This window comes from Cetorhinus maximus, chromosome 2 (genome assembly GCF_964194155.1).
Source record: "Cetorhinus maximus chromosome 2, sCetMax3.hap1.1, whole genome shotgun sequence".
In the NCBI taxonomy this organism is placed as follows: domain Eukaryota; kingdom Metazoa; phylum Chordata; class Chondrichthyes; order Lamniformes; family Cetorhinidae; genus Cetorhinus; species Cetorhinus maximus.
Window position 1 is genome coordinate 110051248 of NC_135880.1, and position 14753 is coordinate 110066000.

Below are 14753 nucleotides of genomic sequence, written 5' to 3' on the forward strand. Positions count from 1 at the left end.
CATTGTCTGGTAGATAGAAGTGTTGTGGCTCTACTGGTACAGCTTGGCTAGAGGCACATCTAGTTCTGGAGCACAAGTCTTCATTACTACTGCCAGGATGTTGTAAGGGGTCATAGCCTTTGCTGTATCCAGTGCCTCCAACCATTTCTTGCTATCACTTGGAGTGAATCAAAGTGGCTGAAGACTGGCATCTGTGATGCTGGGGACCTCAGTAGGAGGCCAAGATTTATCATCCACTCAGCACCCTGATTGCAAATGCTTCTGCTGTGACTTTTGCACTGACATGCTGAGCTGTCCCATCATTGAGGATGGGGATATTTGTCCAGTCTGCTCTTCCAGTTAGTTGTCCACCACCATTCACAACTAGATGTGGTAGGACTGCAGAACTTTAATCTCATCCATTGGTTGTGGGATCACTTACCTCCATTGCATGCTGCTTCCTCTGTTTGGCATGCATGTACTGCTTTGTTGTAGATTCACCAGGTTATTGTCTAATTTTTAGGAATGCCTGATGCTACTCCTTGCATGGTCTCTTGCAGTTCTTATTTAACCAGCGTTGATCCCCTGGCTTGATGATTATAGTAGAGCAAGGGATATCCCGAGCATTGAGGTTACAAATTGTGGTTGAATACAGTTCTGCCGCTGCTAATGGTCACAGTACCTCATTGGTGTCCTGTTTGAGCTGCTGGATCTGCTCTGAATATATTTCACTAGCACGGTGGTAGGGCCGTATAATTCAATGGACGGTATTCTGTGTGAAGAGGGGCTCGTCTCCACAAGGACTATGTGGTGGTCACTCCTATCAAAACTGTCATGGACAGATGCATCTGAAATAGGTAGATTGGTGAGGGGTGAAGTAAGTAGGTTTTTCTCTCCCCTCACCACCTGCTACAGGTGCAGTCAAGCATCTATATCCTTCAGGACTCAGCTAGCTCAGTCAGTAGTGGTGCTACAGAGCCACTCTTGGTTATAGACGTTGAAGTCCCCTACCCAGAGTACATTCTGTGCCTTTGCTACCCTCCAGTACTCCTTCCATGTGGTGCTCAACATGGAGGAGTACTGATTCATCGGGTGAGGGAGGGTGGTAGGTGGTAATCAGCAGGTTTCCTTACCCATGTTTGACCTAATGCCATGAGACTTCATGGGGTCCAGATTCACTGTTGAAGACTCCCAGGAGCGCTCCCCGTCTGTATGCACTGTACCTTCACCTCTGCTGGTGGGTCTGTCCTGCAGTTTGGACAGGACATATCCAGGGATGGTGATGAGGGTGATTGGGACATTTAAGGTATAATTCGATGAGTATGACTATGGCAGGCTGTTGCTTGACTAGTCTGGGACAACTCTCCCAATTTTGGCATAAGGTGGGTGATGGTTGCGTAGTGGTAATGTCCCTGGGCTGGAATCCAGAGGCCCAGTCTAATATTCGGGGGACACAGGTTCAAATCCCACCACAGCAGCTGGTGGAATTTAAATTCAATTAATAAAATCTGGAATTGAAAGCTAGTCTCAGTCATTCATGTGAAAACCCATCTGATTCCCTAATGTCCTTTAGGGAAGGAAATCTGTTGTCCTTACCTGGTCTGGCCTACATTTGACTCTAGACCCGCAGCAACCTTAACTGCCCTCTGAAATGGCCCAGTAAGCCAGCCAGTTCAAGGGAAATTAAGGATGGGAAACAAATGCTGGCCTTTCCAGTGATACCCACATTCCACGAAAGAATAAATTTAAAAATAACTAGCTTCAGCTGTTAGTAAGGAAGACTTTGCAGGGTCCACCCGGCTTGGTGTGCCACTGCTGTTTACAGTGCCTAGGTCGATGCCGGATAGTCCATCCAGTTCTGTTTCTTTCCTCTAGCAGTTTTGGACCACATTGTTTGGGTTTGGGGTCATATGTAGGCCAGGTCAGGTAAGGATGGCAAATTTCCTTCCCTGAAGGACATGAGTAAACCAGAAGGGTTTTACGATAATCTATTAGTTTTATGGTCACCAGTACTAGCTTTTAATTCAAGATTTATTAATTAATTGAATTTAAATTCCACCAGCTGTCAAGGTGTAATTTGAACCTGTGTCCCCAGAGCATTAGCCTGGGCCTCTGGATTACTCTGTAGTAACATTGCTACTATGCCACCATCCCTATTGCACCTGGGCTTTAGTGCGGTATGGTGGCACCTAAACTAAACATCGGTGAGCAGGTTGTTGCTGAGTAGCTGCTGATGCCATCTTCTATCACTTTGCTAATGATTGAGGATAGGCTGATAGTGGTAATTGGATTTGTCCTGCTAGGCAATATTTCACTTTGTCGGGCACATGCCAGAGTTTCAGCTGTACTGGCACAGCTAGATGAAGGACATGGTTAGTTTTCAGCACCACAGCTGGGATGTTGTTCTGGCCCATAGCCTTTGTTGTATCCAGTGCACTGAGCTGTTTCCTGCGATCACACGAAGCAAATGGAATTCTTTGGACATGTACTTAGTAGACAGAAACTAGAACATCTGGTAGTGACTGGTAAATGGAGAAGCATAACAAGAGTGAAGCGGAGGAGAAAATACACTGACTAGTTTAAGAACAGGTATAATATTTGAAAACAACACCAAGGTGTTGGCTGCTATCAAGGACTGTGAAAGTAGGAGAGCCATGATCAACTTAGTACCAACTCACCCAGTATCCACCATGGGCAGACATCAGGGCCCATGCTGAGATGAGATCATAGAATCTCACAGTGCACAAGAGGCCCATCAGGTCTGCACCAACACGTGAGAAACACCTGACCTACCTATCTAATCCCATTTACCAGCACTTGGCCCATAGCCTTGAATGTTATGATGTGCCAAGTGCTCATCCAGGTACTTTTTAAAGGATGAGGCAACCCGCCTCCACCACCCTCCCAGGCAGCCATTCCAGACCGTCCCCACCCTCTGGGTAAAAAAGTTTTTCCTCACATCCCCCCAAACCTCCTGCCCCTCACATTGAACTTGTGTCCCCTCGTGACTGACCCTTCAACTAAGGGGAACAGCTGCTCCCTATCCACTCTGTCCATGCCCCTTGTAATCTTGTACACCTCGATCAGGCCGCCCCTCAGTCTTCTCTGCTCCAATGAAAACAACCCAAGTCAATCCAACCTCTCTTTATAACATCCTGGCAACATCCTGGTGAATCTCCTCTACACCCCCTCCAGTGCAATCACATCCTTCCTATAATGTGGCGACCAGAACTGCACACAGTACTGCGGCTGTGGCCTCACCAAGGTTCTATACAACTCCAACATGACCTCCCTACTTTTGTAATCCATGCCTCGGTTGATAAAGGCAAGTATCCCATATGCCTTTTTCACCACCCCACTAACATGCCCCTCCGCCTTCAGAGATCTATGGACACAGATCCTCAGAACTTCCTCGTGTCATGCCGTTCATTGAATACTTCCTTGTCAAATTACTCCTTCCAAAGTGTATCACCTCACATTTTTCAGGGTTAAATTCCATCTGCCACTTATCTGCCCATTTGACCATCCCGTCTATATCTTCCTGTAGCCCAAGACCTCAACCTCACTGTTAATCACCCAATCTTTGTGTCATCCGCAAACTTACTAATCTTACCCCCCACATAGTCATCTATGTTCTTTATATAAATGACGAATAATAGGGGATCCAGCACAGATCCTGGTGATACGCCACTGGACACTGGCTTCCAGTCACTAAAGCAGCCTTCTGTCATCACCCTCTGAGTCCTACAACTAAGCCAATTTTGAATCCGCCTTATCAAATTACCCTGTATCCCATGTGGGACCTTGTCAAAGGCTTTGCTGAAATCCATATAAACTACATCAACTGCACGACCCTCATCTACACACCTGGTCACCTCCTCAAAAAATTTGTTAGGCATAACCTCCCTCTGACAAAGCCATGCTGACTATCCCTTATCAAACCTTGCCTCTCCAAGTGGAGATAGATTCTCTCCTTCAGAATTTTCTCTAATAGTTTCCCTACCACTGACATGAGACTCACTAGTCTGTAATTCCCTGGTTTATCTCTACAACCCTTCTTAGATAGCGGAACCACATTAGCTATTCTCCAGTCCTCTGGCACCTCCCCCGTGGCCAGAGAGGAATTAAAAATTTGGGTCAGAGCCCTTGCGATCTCCACCCTTGCTTCCCTCAGCAGTCTGGGACACGAATCATCTGGATCTGGAGATTTGTCCACTTTTAAGGCTGCCAACACCTCCAATACCTTGCCACTCCCTATATCAATTTGCTCAAGAACCTCACAGTCTCTCTCCCTGAGATCCATACCTTCATCCTCATTCTCTTGGGTGAAGACGGATGTGAGATAAAAGTGTCCATTGAAGAATTCACTATTTAAAAAAAAAATTCTCATTGATAAAAAAAAACAATTCATTAGATTTAACTTCCCTTAATACCTTATAAAAACAAATATTGGAATTCCTGGTCCCAAACTTGCAGCTGTCACTGAAACTATGAACTGAGAGGCGTGGAATTCATGCAGCACGAATCCAGTAATGATAACCCTCAGGCTTATGTCAACAGACAGACTGAAATAGCAAACACTGTTTTACTTTTTTAACACTTCAGGTTTTGCACCCCCACCCCCCCCGCCCTCGCCCAAATATTTAAAGGGCAGTATCAACCCTTGCTGATGAAAATCTGACATAACTGGAGGCAGCTGCTGTTTGTTTGGGCAGTGAAGAGGGGTAATGAAATAATTTGATATTAAAACATGCATTCACAGCTTTAAAAATAGGCAAATGTAGAATGAGGATTAACAGCTTTAAAGGAGACCAGTGCAGCCATGAGAGCTATTTCTAAGCATGATGGGAAATATAGCCAATGCATAGGCATGCTGGGTATGGTACTGTAGGATCCCAACTATCAATCACAAATCATAAAACTTAATGACCTTCACAGATTGGGTAAACAAAATGTTAGAATGATAAGACATAAACTGGGAGGCATTAGAACTGAGAAATTTGCCAGCCTCCCAGTGAGAGAGCAGAGACATCTGCAGCCTAAAATAATTCTGTTCATTAGGTGTAGTGAAATGTGATTAACTAAAAGACATAAATATGTACACAGCCTTTGTATCAGAGAGACGCACTGTAGAACCAGGCTGTGTCCTCCCAGTATATACTTGAATAAAACCTTGAGTGGTCTCATCTTTATACCACAGCAGCAGTTGCCTCCATGAACCACTGATGTACAATTTGGAACCCACCCCCAATCAATCTTGCTTTCATTAAGTGCATTAATTAATTATTAGTTTCCTGGAATGTCTAGTGTATTATCCTCTTCCTCTACTATGAAGATTAACACAAAATAATTTTTTCAACAAGTTTCTCATCTGCAATATCATCTGCATCCATTTTTAAAATGGCCCATTACCCTTGACTAAACTTTATCTTTTAAATAATTGGAAAAAACTGAGTTAATCTTGATTATATTTCATCTTGTCAGCTTTTTTTGTCTTCCTTTGCTGTTCATCTTTCCGTGTCTTCTGGTCTAATGCTATGTGATCACTTTTATGTGGTCTCTCACCTCTTTTGTCAATTATGGCTTTTACTTTCCCCTTTGGGCTAAATACTGATCCTGTATTGAGCTGAATTTTTTTTTAACACACCGCCTATTGTTCATCTGTAGTTTTATACAGTTTGCTGTCATCAGTCTCTGACTTATTCCTTTAAAGTTAGCTGTACCAAAATCGTCAGAACATTCAAAAATTCTGTCCTTTCAGCAGAACACTGAAGCTTTCTTTCATTGTTGCTTTCAATGACTGGGTAAATTGAAACTGCTGAACCATTTAGTTTCTTTTGCAGCTTCCTTTGAAAGGCCAGTATTTTTTGCAACTCATTACATATACTGACAATTGTAGCTTTCAGTAGAAATGTATACTTTTATTCTTTAAAATTTGGAGTTATGGTCAGTTAGTTCACATCAATGATAGGGATGTTGGATGTAGTCATTTTTTTGCTGTTCAGAAAATCATATTCGTTTCTAACCCTTCAAAGGTGCATGTAAATGCCTAAATGAGGACAGCCTAAATAACACTGAATGAAAAACATTATTGTATGGCCCCATGTTGCCTTCGAGCATACAAGGTAAATGTCAAGCAGTGTAAAATGGCAGTAAAAATATCTGCAGTTTATTCAAGTCGGGCTGCGTCAGACACTAGGAATGTGAAAGCAGATGTCTCCTTTTAAAGAAGCAGAGTTTCAATGGATCTCTTTTACACTACTGCTTTGTAAAAACAAAGAGATTGCTAATTTCTCTCTTTTTTTCATGGAATTGAATACAAAAGAGTTTAGGTCAAGAAATAAAATCTTGCGCTGATACCAAGTTTTATTTTCTGAACTGAAGATATTGAGTCATTTGTGTGTGAACATAGTGCTGTCACCTGATTTTGATTTGGCATATAATTGCTTGGCTTTGCTACAAGTCATTTTCTCTGCCAAACTCCACCAGATTCAGAAGTATATGTTTCTTAATTAGAACAAGACACTGAAAAGAGCTTAATAATGTTTGTAATAAATTCTGGGGAAAATTGTCCATAAAATGCAGTAATGTGTGCATTGATGCATAGATTTTCCGATGTTTATTTCAAACATGAATGAACTGGAAACAGTCACTAAAATCATTAAATATAGTGCATTGCTTAATGCAAGAGATGATTTGATTGCACTCTTTCAGATTGGGTTTCTAGTAACTGCTGTTGCAGGAGTTCAATAGTGCTCTGCACCTTATCATCTTCTGATGTTCCACGTCTTTTGTTCTTTAGTCTATGCGCAGTACTAGCCAGCAATTCTGAAATTCCACCAGTGGCAGCTCCAGCTAACATGAACTGTAACAGAGAAGGCATAAAATTATAGGTAGCATCTTATATTAAAAGAGAGAAATTAAAAACAATGTTTTAGCAATTATAAATTTTATTTTGAACTGGCATATTAAAGCAAAATAAAGTTTTTTTTTAACCCTGTGGAAGGTTTTATTTTAAAATCCAAAGGACAGTCAAGTCTGGTAGAAGGAAGTAAAATTTTAGAAACATGATTTAACTACAAAGGGCCCCTAAACTGCTTGCAGTTGAGAACTGCCAGTTGAATTAGTTTACTGGCCTTTTCTAGTGTGGCATTCTGGTGTTATATTTTTTGTTCCTGCTGGATGTATACACTTCCAACAAAATTGGGTTACAGCAAGGAGCGCAGCAAGAGGTGTCAACAGTCTGCAAATTTAAAAACCAAGGCACTTGCAAAAATCAATATATGTACCAGGATTTGGTAATCAGGTCATTTAAGCAGTATATTTTTTTGATTAAATCTTACGCCACTTTAAGCTTTTCAGTGACCTCAGATATTCAGGACTGCTTTCGAGTTTTTATGGCTTCATATACATCAAAAGGTTAACTCAGATCTATGCAATCAGATTTTGTTGTTCATATTCTTTGTTTTCAGTTGTTTTCGATAATCAGAAAACTGGAGATGAAAGGTTGTGAATCAAACTTAAAATTGTAAAATGGCATAGAATAATGTAAAATCTATAGTGCATGGCAGCATGGAGTTTTCTGCACACGTGTTATACTTAAGTGAAAACAATCAATAAAGATCCAATGTGGTACTTCAAAAGAAAATAAAACACTGATTTGTGGTTACTGTGTACGTCTCATTACAATGTGATGAGTTTAGAAACAAAGGTAATAGAACTTGTTTCCTTAAAGACTTTGTCAAAACAGTGCAAGATTTTAAATTAATATTCTTTTTTGTCCATTAACAAAAAAAGGATGAAAATAAATAAGCACTTTTTTTTATCTTAAAAGGGTTGTAATGAGTCAAATCCAGTAAATTGAAAAGAGGAATTTATCTGCAATTGAAGGCTGATAATGTATTAGCATTCATAAATTACAAACAAAGCAACTTCAGATACTTACAAGTTGCACAGACTCTTTTGCTATTCTGTGTCCACCAGCTGAAAATAATAAAAAGCTCACAAGGAGGTGATTGATTAGGTCTTTAAGGTGACTCTGTTCTGTGTAGAGATTCCCAGTGAATAAAGCAGTCCGCAGATCCTCGAGATTCAACGTTGACTTGTTGCTTAGTATCTTTATTTGACTGTACACAGATTTCACATTTTCCTGAGGAATATCAAAAAAATTAATGACAAATTATTTTTCCCTATATAAATATACATATTAAAAATTATAACAGTGACTATACTTCAAAAGGACTTGATTGGCTGTATAGTGTTATGGGCTGTCTTCAAGTGTGAAAAGTGCTTTAATAAAGACAAGCCCTTATTTATACACATAAACTTACAGTGCCTTGAGGGAAAGCTTCACTAGAACAGAGGAAAAATGGAAAACTTGGAACTATTCAGCACTACCAGGTTAACTACATAGGGTGCTGGGCCAGAGCCTGCCTTTACATAATGGAAGGAGATGGAGCAGATGTGGTCAGCATTTATACTGAGAAAAGAGCAGAAAGCTTCTCCAGGAGTTCACTTAGACAGTGCAGTCAAGGATCAATAAAATCCCATCATAGTGCAATTTCACCTGAACTGATGAGATGTCCGATTACACTCAACATTTCACAACATCTTTCTTATTAAGCTGAAAGGTTATTGCTAGAAGGCAGTGGCAGAGGAATCGGTATTATGTTTTCTCTCAGAAACCTAACTTTCCACAACAGTATGATTAATGATCTACAATGAATGATTTATTAGTTTTTTATATTGAAAGAGAGATTAAAGTGAAATTTAAAACAAGTGACAAGCTGTGTCTTAAATTGTGATCACATAGTGTAGATGCTGATGGATTATTGCATATTAATTATAATTAAGATCAAACCTATTACCTAAAATAAATCATGCTATTCTCGATTGTCTTTCCCATGTCCAGCTCTATGGGATTGCCCTTAAATGATTCCACCCCTTCGCATCTGAACTGCAGCCAGCATATCTCCAGAAATAGCATCTCTTTCCTTTCCCACATCAACTTTAAGGCCTCTCCAATAATCTAATAGCCTTCCCTCTTCCGTATGCTGCCCTCCTCGTGGTATCACCCGTTCATGGGATCTGATTCCATATGCATGTTGACGATGTCCATCTCTACCTCTGCACCATTCCTCTTAGCTTCACAGTCACCTCCCGTGAGCTGGGACAACCCTTCCAACATTAAACCTTAGCTGAGTCACAGCTTCCTGCAGCCGGTCAGCAGAAACACTAAGATAATGTTTCCAGTGCCGGCAACATTCTTCTCTTTGGCCTCTCACAGGCTGAATGAGATTCTGAAACATTTGAACCCAAGTTTAATTCCCAAACTCATCAGCTCCATTTTCAAGACCATTAATTTCTATTGACAACAATGTCTACCTCAGCCCCCCTCTGCTGAAACTCTTATCCATGCATCTGGAACTTCAGATTTTAATGCTCTCTTTGTTGACAGTCCTTCATTCACACTCCATAAACTCCGAATTTGTACAAAATGAAGCTAATTTTCCATACTTCACTACCTCAAAGTTCTTCGGTTATTCCCATCCTACAGCAACCTGCACTAGCTCACTATTCTCCAATTCATTAATTAATTACCATAAAATTAATTGGGCAGAACTTAGGAAATAGGAGGAGTAAGCCGTTTGGTCCCTTGAGCCCGCTCTACCATTCAATGAGATCATGGCTGATCCTCAATGCCATTTTCCTGCACTATCCCCATATCCCTTGATGCCTTTACTATGTAGGAATCTATTGGTCTCTGTCTCAGATATACTCAATGACTGGCATTCTCTACCCCAGAGGGTTGTGGAGACTCAAAAGATTCACCACCCTCTGAGTACAGAAATTCTTCCTCATTTCAGTCCTAAAGAATCTACCTCTTATTCCGAGACTGCCCCCGGTTCTAGACCCAGCCAGGGAAAACATCCTTCCTGCATGTACCCTGTCGAGCCCTGCAAGAATTTTGTGTGCTTTAATGAGATCATCTCTCATTCTTCTAAACTCAAGAGGATATAGGCATAGTCTCCTCAATCTCTCCTCATAGGACAATCCTGCCACCCCTGGAATTAGTCTGGTGAACCTTCATTGCACTCCCTCTATGGTAAGTATATCCTTTCTTAGGTAAGGAGTCCAAAACTGTATACAATACTTAAGGTACAATCTTACTACCTTACAAGGCTCTGTACAATTGCAGCAAGACTTCTTTACCCTTGTATTCAAATTCTCTTGCAATAAAGGCCAACATACCATTTAGGTAGAAGTAGATAAACAGAATAAGGGAATGGTGTTCCTACAATGTGTACAAGATTCCTTTCTAACCTAGTACAGTATGTAATAAGCGCCACCAGAAAATATTTGCTACTATATCTTAAAATGGTGAATGAATCAGAGTAAATAAGAGAAATAAAAGCAGGGGAACATCTAGGCAATAGTGACTGTAATGTAATGCTGTTAAGGCTAACAATTGAGAAGGACATAAGCAAGATAAAGAACAGGTTAATACATTGGAGAAAAACTGTTTTTGAGGGGCTGAGGATAGAACTTCAGAAAATAAAATGGACAACAATAATAGCAAACGATGTCAAACAAGAACATAAGAAATAGGAGCAGGAGTGGACCACATGGGCTATTGAGCCTGCTCCGCTATTCAATATAATCATGGCTGATCTTGGGTTCCAACTCCCCTTTCCTGCCCGCCCCCCCCATATCCCTTGATTCCCTGAGACACCAAAAGTCTGTCTATCTCAGACTTAAATGCTTTCAACAATGGGACATCCACAACCCACTGGGGTAGACCATTCCAAATATTCACAGCTCTTTGAAGTAATTTCTCATCTCAGTTCTAAATGATCGGTCTTTTATCCTGAGACTGTGCCCGTGTTTCAGATTCCCCAACCAGCGGAAACAATCTCTCAGCGTCCACCCTATCAAGCCCCTTCAGAATCTTGTATGTTTCAAGAGATGGCTCTCATTCTTCTAACCTCCAGAGAATATAGACCCAATTTACTCAGCCTCTTAACATAGGACAGCCCCCTCGTCCCAGGATCAATTTAGTGAACCTACTCTGTACCACCTCCAATGCAAGTATATCCTTTCTTAAATGTCAATGCCAAAATTACACACAATACTCCCCGATGTGGTCTCACCAAAGCCCTGTACAATTGTAGCAAGACTTCTTTATTCCTGTACCCCAATCTCCTTGCAAAAAAGGCCAACATGGCATTTGCCTTCCTAATTGCATGACGTAGTTGCATGCGAACTTTCTGCTTTCCTTGTACGAGCACACCCATGTCTCTTTGAACATTAACAGTTACAAGTTTCTCACCTTTAAAAAACATTCTGCTTTTCTAGTCTTACAACCAAAGTGGATAACTACACACTTCCCTACATTATACTCCATCTGCCACCTTGTTACCCACTCACTCAACCTGTCTATATCTCTTTGCAGCTTTTCCATGTCCTCCCCACAGTTTACCTTCCCACCTAAGCTTTGTATCATCAGCAAACTTGGATACATTACTCTTTGTCTCTTCATCTAAGTCATTAATATAGATTGTAAATAGCTGAGGCCCTAGCACTGACCCTTGCGGTACTCTACTGTTCACTGCTTGCCAACTTGAAAATGCTCCATTTATGCCCACTCTTTGCTTGCTGTCTGTTAACCAATCCTCTATCCATGCTAATATATTACCCCAACTTCATGAACCCCTATCTTGCATATTAACCTTTTGTGTGGCACCTTATCGAATGCCTTCTGGAAATCTAGGTATCGTACATCTCTGGTTCCCCTTTGTCTACCCTGCCAGTTACATCCTCAAAGAACTCTAATAAATTTGTCAAGCAGGATTTCCCTTTTAATCATATAATGCTGTTCTAAGTACATTCTTCAGACTTCCTTAATAATAGATTCCAGCATTTTCCCAATGACTGATGTTAGGCCAACCGGCCTGTAGGTCACAGTTTCCGCTCCCCCTCCTTTCTGATTACACAATGTTCAGCACCATTCGCGACTCCTCAGAAACTGAATCAGTCCATGCTACAGGCCAGTTAGCCTAACATCAGTCGTTGGGAAAATGCTGGAATCTATTATTAAGGAAGTCTTAAGAATGCACTTAGAACGGCATTATATGATTAGAAAAGGAAATCCTGCTTGACAAATTTATTAGAGTTCTTTGAGGTTGTAACTAGCAGGATAGACAAATGAGAACCAGAGATGTACGATACTTGAATTTCCAGAAGGCATTCAATAAGGTGCCACACAAAAGATTAATCGGCAAAATATGCTTGAGTGCAGGAGGACCTGGACAATATCCAGACTTGGGCTGACAAGTGCCAGGCAATGGCCATTTCCAACAAGAGATAATCTAACCATCGCCCCTTGACATTCAATGGCATTACCGTCGCTGAATCCCTCACTATCAACATTCTGGGGATTACCATTGACCAGAAACTGAACTGGACTAGCAATATAAATACTGTGGCTACAAGAGCAGGTCAGAAGCTAGGAATCCTACGGCGAGTAACTTAGCTCCTGACTCCCCAAAGCCTGTCCACCATCTACAAGGCACATGTCAGGAGTGTGATGGAATACTCGCCACTTGCCTGGATGAGTGCAGCTCCCACAACACTCAAGAAGCTGAACACCATCCAGGACAAAGCAGCCGCTTGATTGGCACCCCTTCCACAAACATTCACCCCCTCCACCACTGACGCACAGTAGCAGCAGTGTGTATTATCTACAAGATGCACTGCAGCAACTCATCAAGCCTCCTTAGACAGCACCTTCCGAACCCACAACCACTACCTTCTGGAAGAACAAGGGCAGCAGATGCATGGGAACACCACCACCTGGAAGTTCCCCTCCAAGCCACTCACCATTCTGACTTGGAACTATATTGCTGTTCCTTCACTGTCGCTGGGTCAAAATCCTGGGACTTCCTCTCTAACATCACTGTGGGTGTACCTACACCACATGGACTGCAGCGGTTCAAGAATGCAGCTCACCACCACCTTCTCAAGGGAAATCAGGAATGGGCAATAAATGCTGGCCTAGCCAACGACACCACATCCCATGAATGCAACATTTGTTAACTTCCAAACTGATGGGATCATTACTGAATCTAAGGAATTTTGGAAAAGCATAATTAGCACACCCACTTTCTCTGCAGCTACCTCCTTTAGAACCTTAAGAGTATGGGCTATCAGGACCTGGGGATGTCATATTTTAGTTTCTTAAGTTTGTCCAATACTTTTTCTCTGCTTACATTAATTCCTTAATTTGCTCACTCTTTTTACCCCTAGGTTATTGTCTATTTCTGGTGTGGAAAGTGTGTCTTCTACTGTGATGAGAGACACAAAATATTTGTTCAATGACTCCACCATTTCCTCAATCCCCGTGATAAGTTCTCCTGTCTCTGCTTCTAAGGAACCAACATTTATTTTAGCTATTCTTTTCCTTTTTATATACTTATAAAAGCTCTTACAATCCATTTTTATATTTCTGGCTATTTTAAGCTCATATTCTATTTTTTTCCCTTGTAATCAACTTTTTGGTGGTCCTTTGCTGGTTTCTAAATTTCCCACTGTCCTTCCCCAGGGAGATTTAAAAATCCAAACAGAGGTAAATTATTTAGGTCTACTCGCCGTTACATAAACATGGTTATAAGGTGGTCAAAGTTGGGAAATAAATATTTCAAAGTACACAATTGGCCGTAATTTCCGAGCTCCCCAGCACGGGTGGCGGGGAGGGTGGTGTCCCAAACGTGTGCTGAGGAATCCCCTTCGGACATTCACAGGTAAGGTTTAAACGGCAATTGCCCAGAAGTGCAAACTTCCCCAGGCAATTGCCCTGCACTGGGAACTATCTGAAAATGCAATTAAGTTGCAAACTTCAAATGGTTCTGACTGGGTTACACCAAGAGTTACCCAGAAAAAGTTAGAAGAATGAAAACCACTTGTAAATTCTGGATAACTGTTGTACAGACCCAGACCCCACAGAGGCCCCCCCCACGGTGGAATTCCCAAATTTTTTCTGCCTCCACACTGGAATTTTGTATTCATTTTGTTTAATACAGTCGCATAATGATGTTGCCTGCTGAATCTATAGTTACCCCACACCTTTCAACTTTGCCTATTTCTACACAATAGTCAGTATACCTACAACACCCATTTTGTTTTCCAATGTCCAGTATCTCGATCACATTCATAATGAACTTCGCAATAGCGTACTGCTCCTTTGCATATTTTACAGGGCCCTGGCTGCTTCCTCCAACTCAACTGCTTCTTTGAGTTTAACATCATATGTAAATTTTACTGATTTGCATTTAGTTTCTAAAATTCAAGTTCTTAATGTGGATTAGGAATATTAAGTATTCTGGCACCATTCTCTGGGACACTCAGTTAAAAACCTCTCCCACCCCAACATGACTTCCTTAACACGTATTTGCAGCTTTCTTTCCCACAGTCAATTTCTTACCCACACCAGGCTTTACCCTGAATTTCCACTCCTTTCAATTTCAGTAACAGACTTTTGTTTAAGAAAACTTATCAGAAGGCTTTTGCAAATCTAAGCACACAACATTGCAATCCTTTCCAGTTTTACTTGGAATATCACTTTCACAAGAAGGGTTGTCAAGCAGGATCTTTCCTTCAGTTGGCCGGCATTTACTGGATGATACCGATATTGTGCAAATTTTCTCTTGAGAATTATTTTAATAGGTATGGATGCAAGGTACATGAATCTGTCATTGGTACAAGCTGCAACCATTCTT

At 41.2% G+C, this 14753-nt stretch overlaps 1 protein-coding gene across 6 annotated transcripts in view; it reads right to left on the reverse strand.

Annotated features, from left to right (window-relative positions):
* Window positions 1-6327: 6327 nt before the first annotated feature.
* fancc (FA complementation group C) overlaps window positions 6328-14753 on the reverse strand; it is a 238349-nt gene continuing 229923 nt past the window's right edge. For all 6 annotated transcript variants that reach the window (XM_078568327.1, XM_078568308.1, XM_078568290.1 and 3 more), the window contains 2 exons: window positions 7925-8128; window positions 6328-6844 (listed from right to left, as the gene is read on the reverse strand). In XM_078568327.1, coding sequence (XP_078424453.1) covers window positions 6659-6844; window positions 7925-8128 — 390 coding nt within the window. In that variant the 3' untranslated portion in view covers window positions 6328-6658. The remainder of the gene's footprint in view (window positions 6845-7924; window positions 8129-14753) is intronic.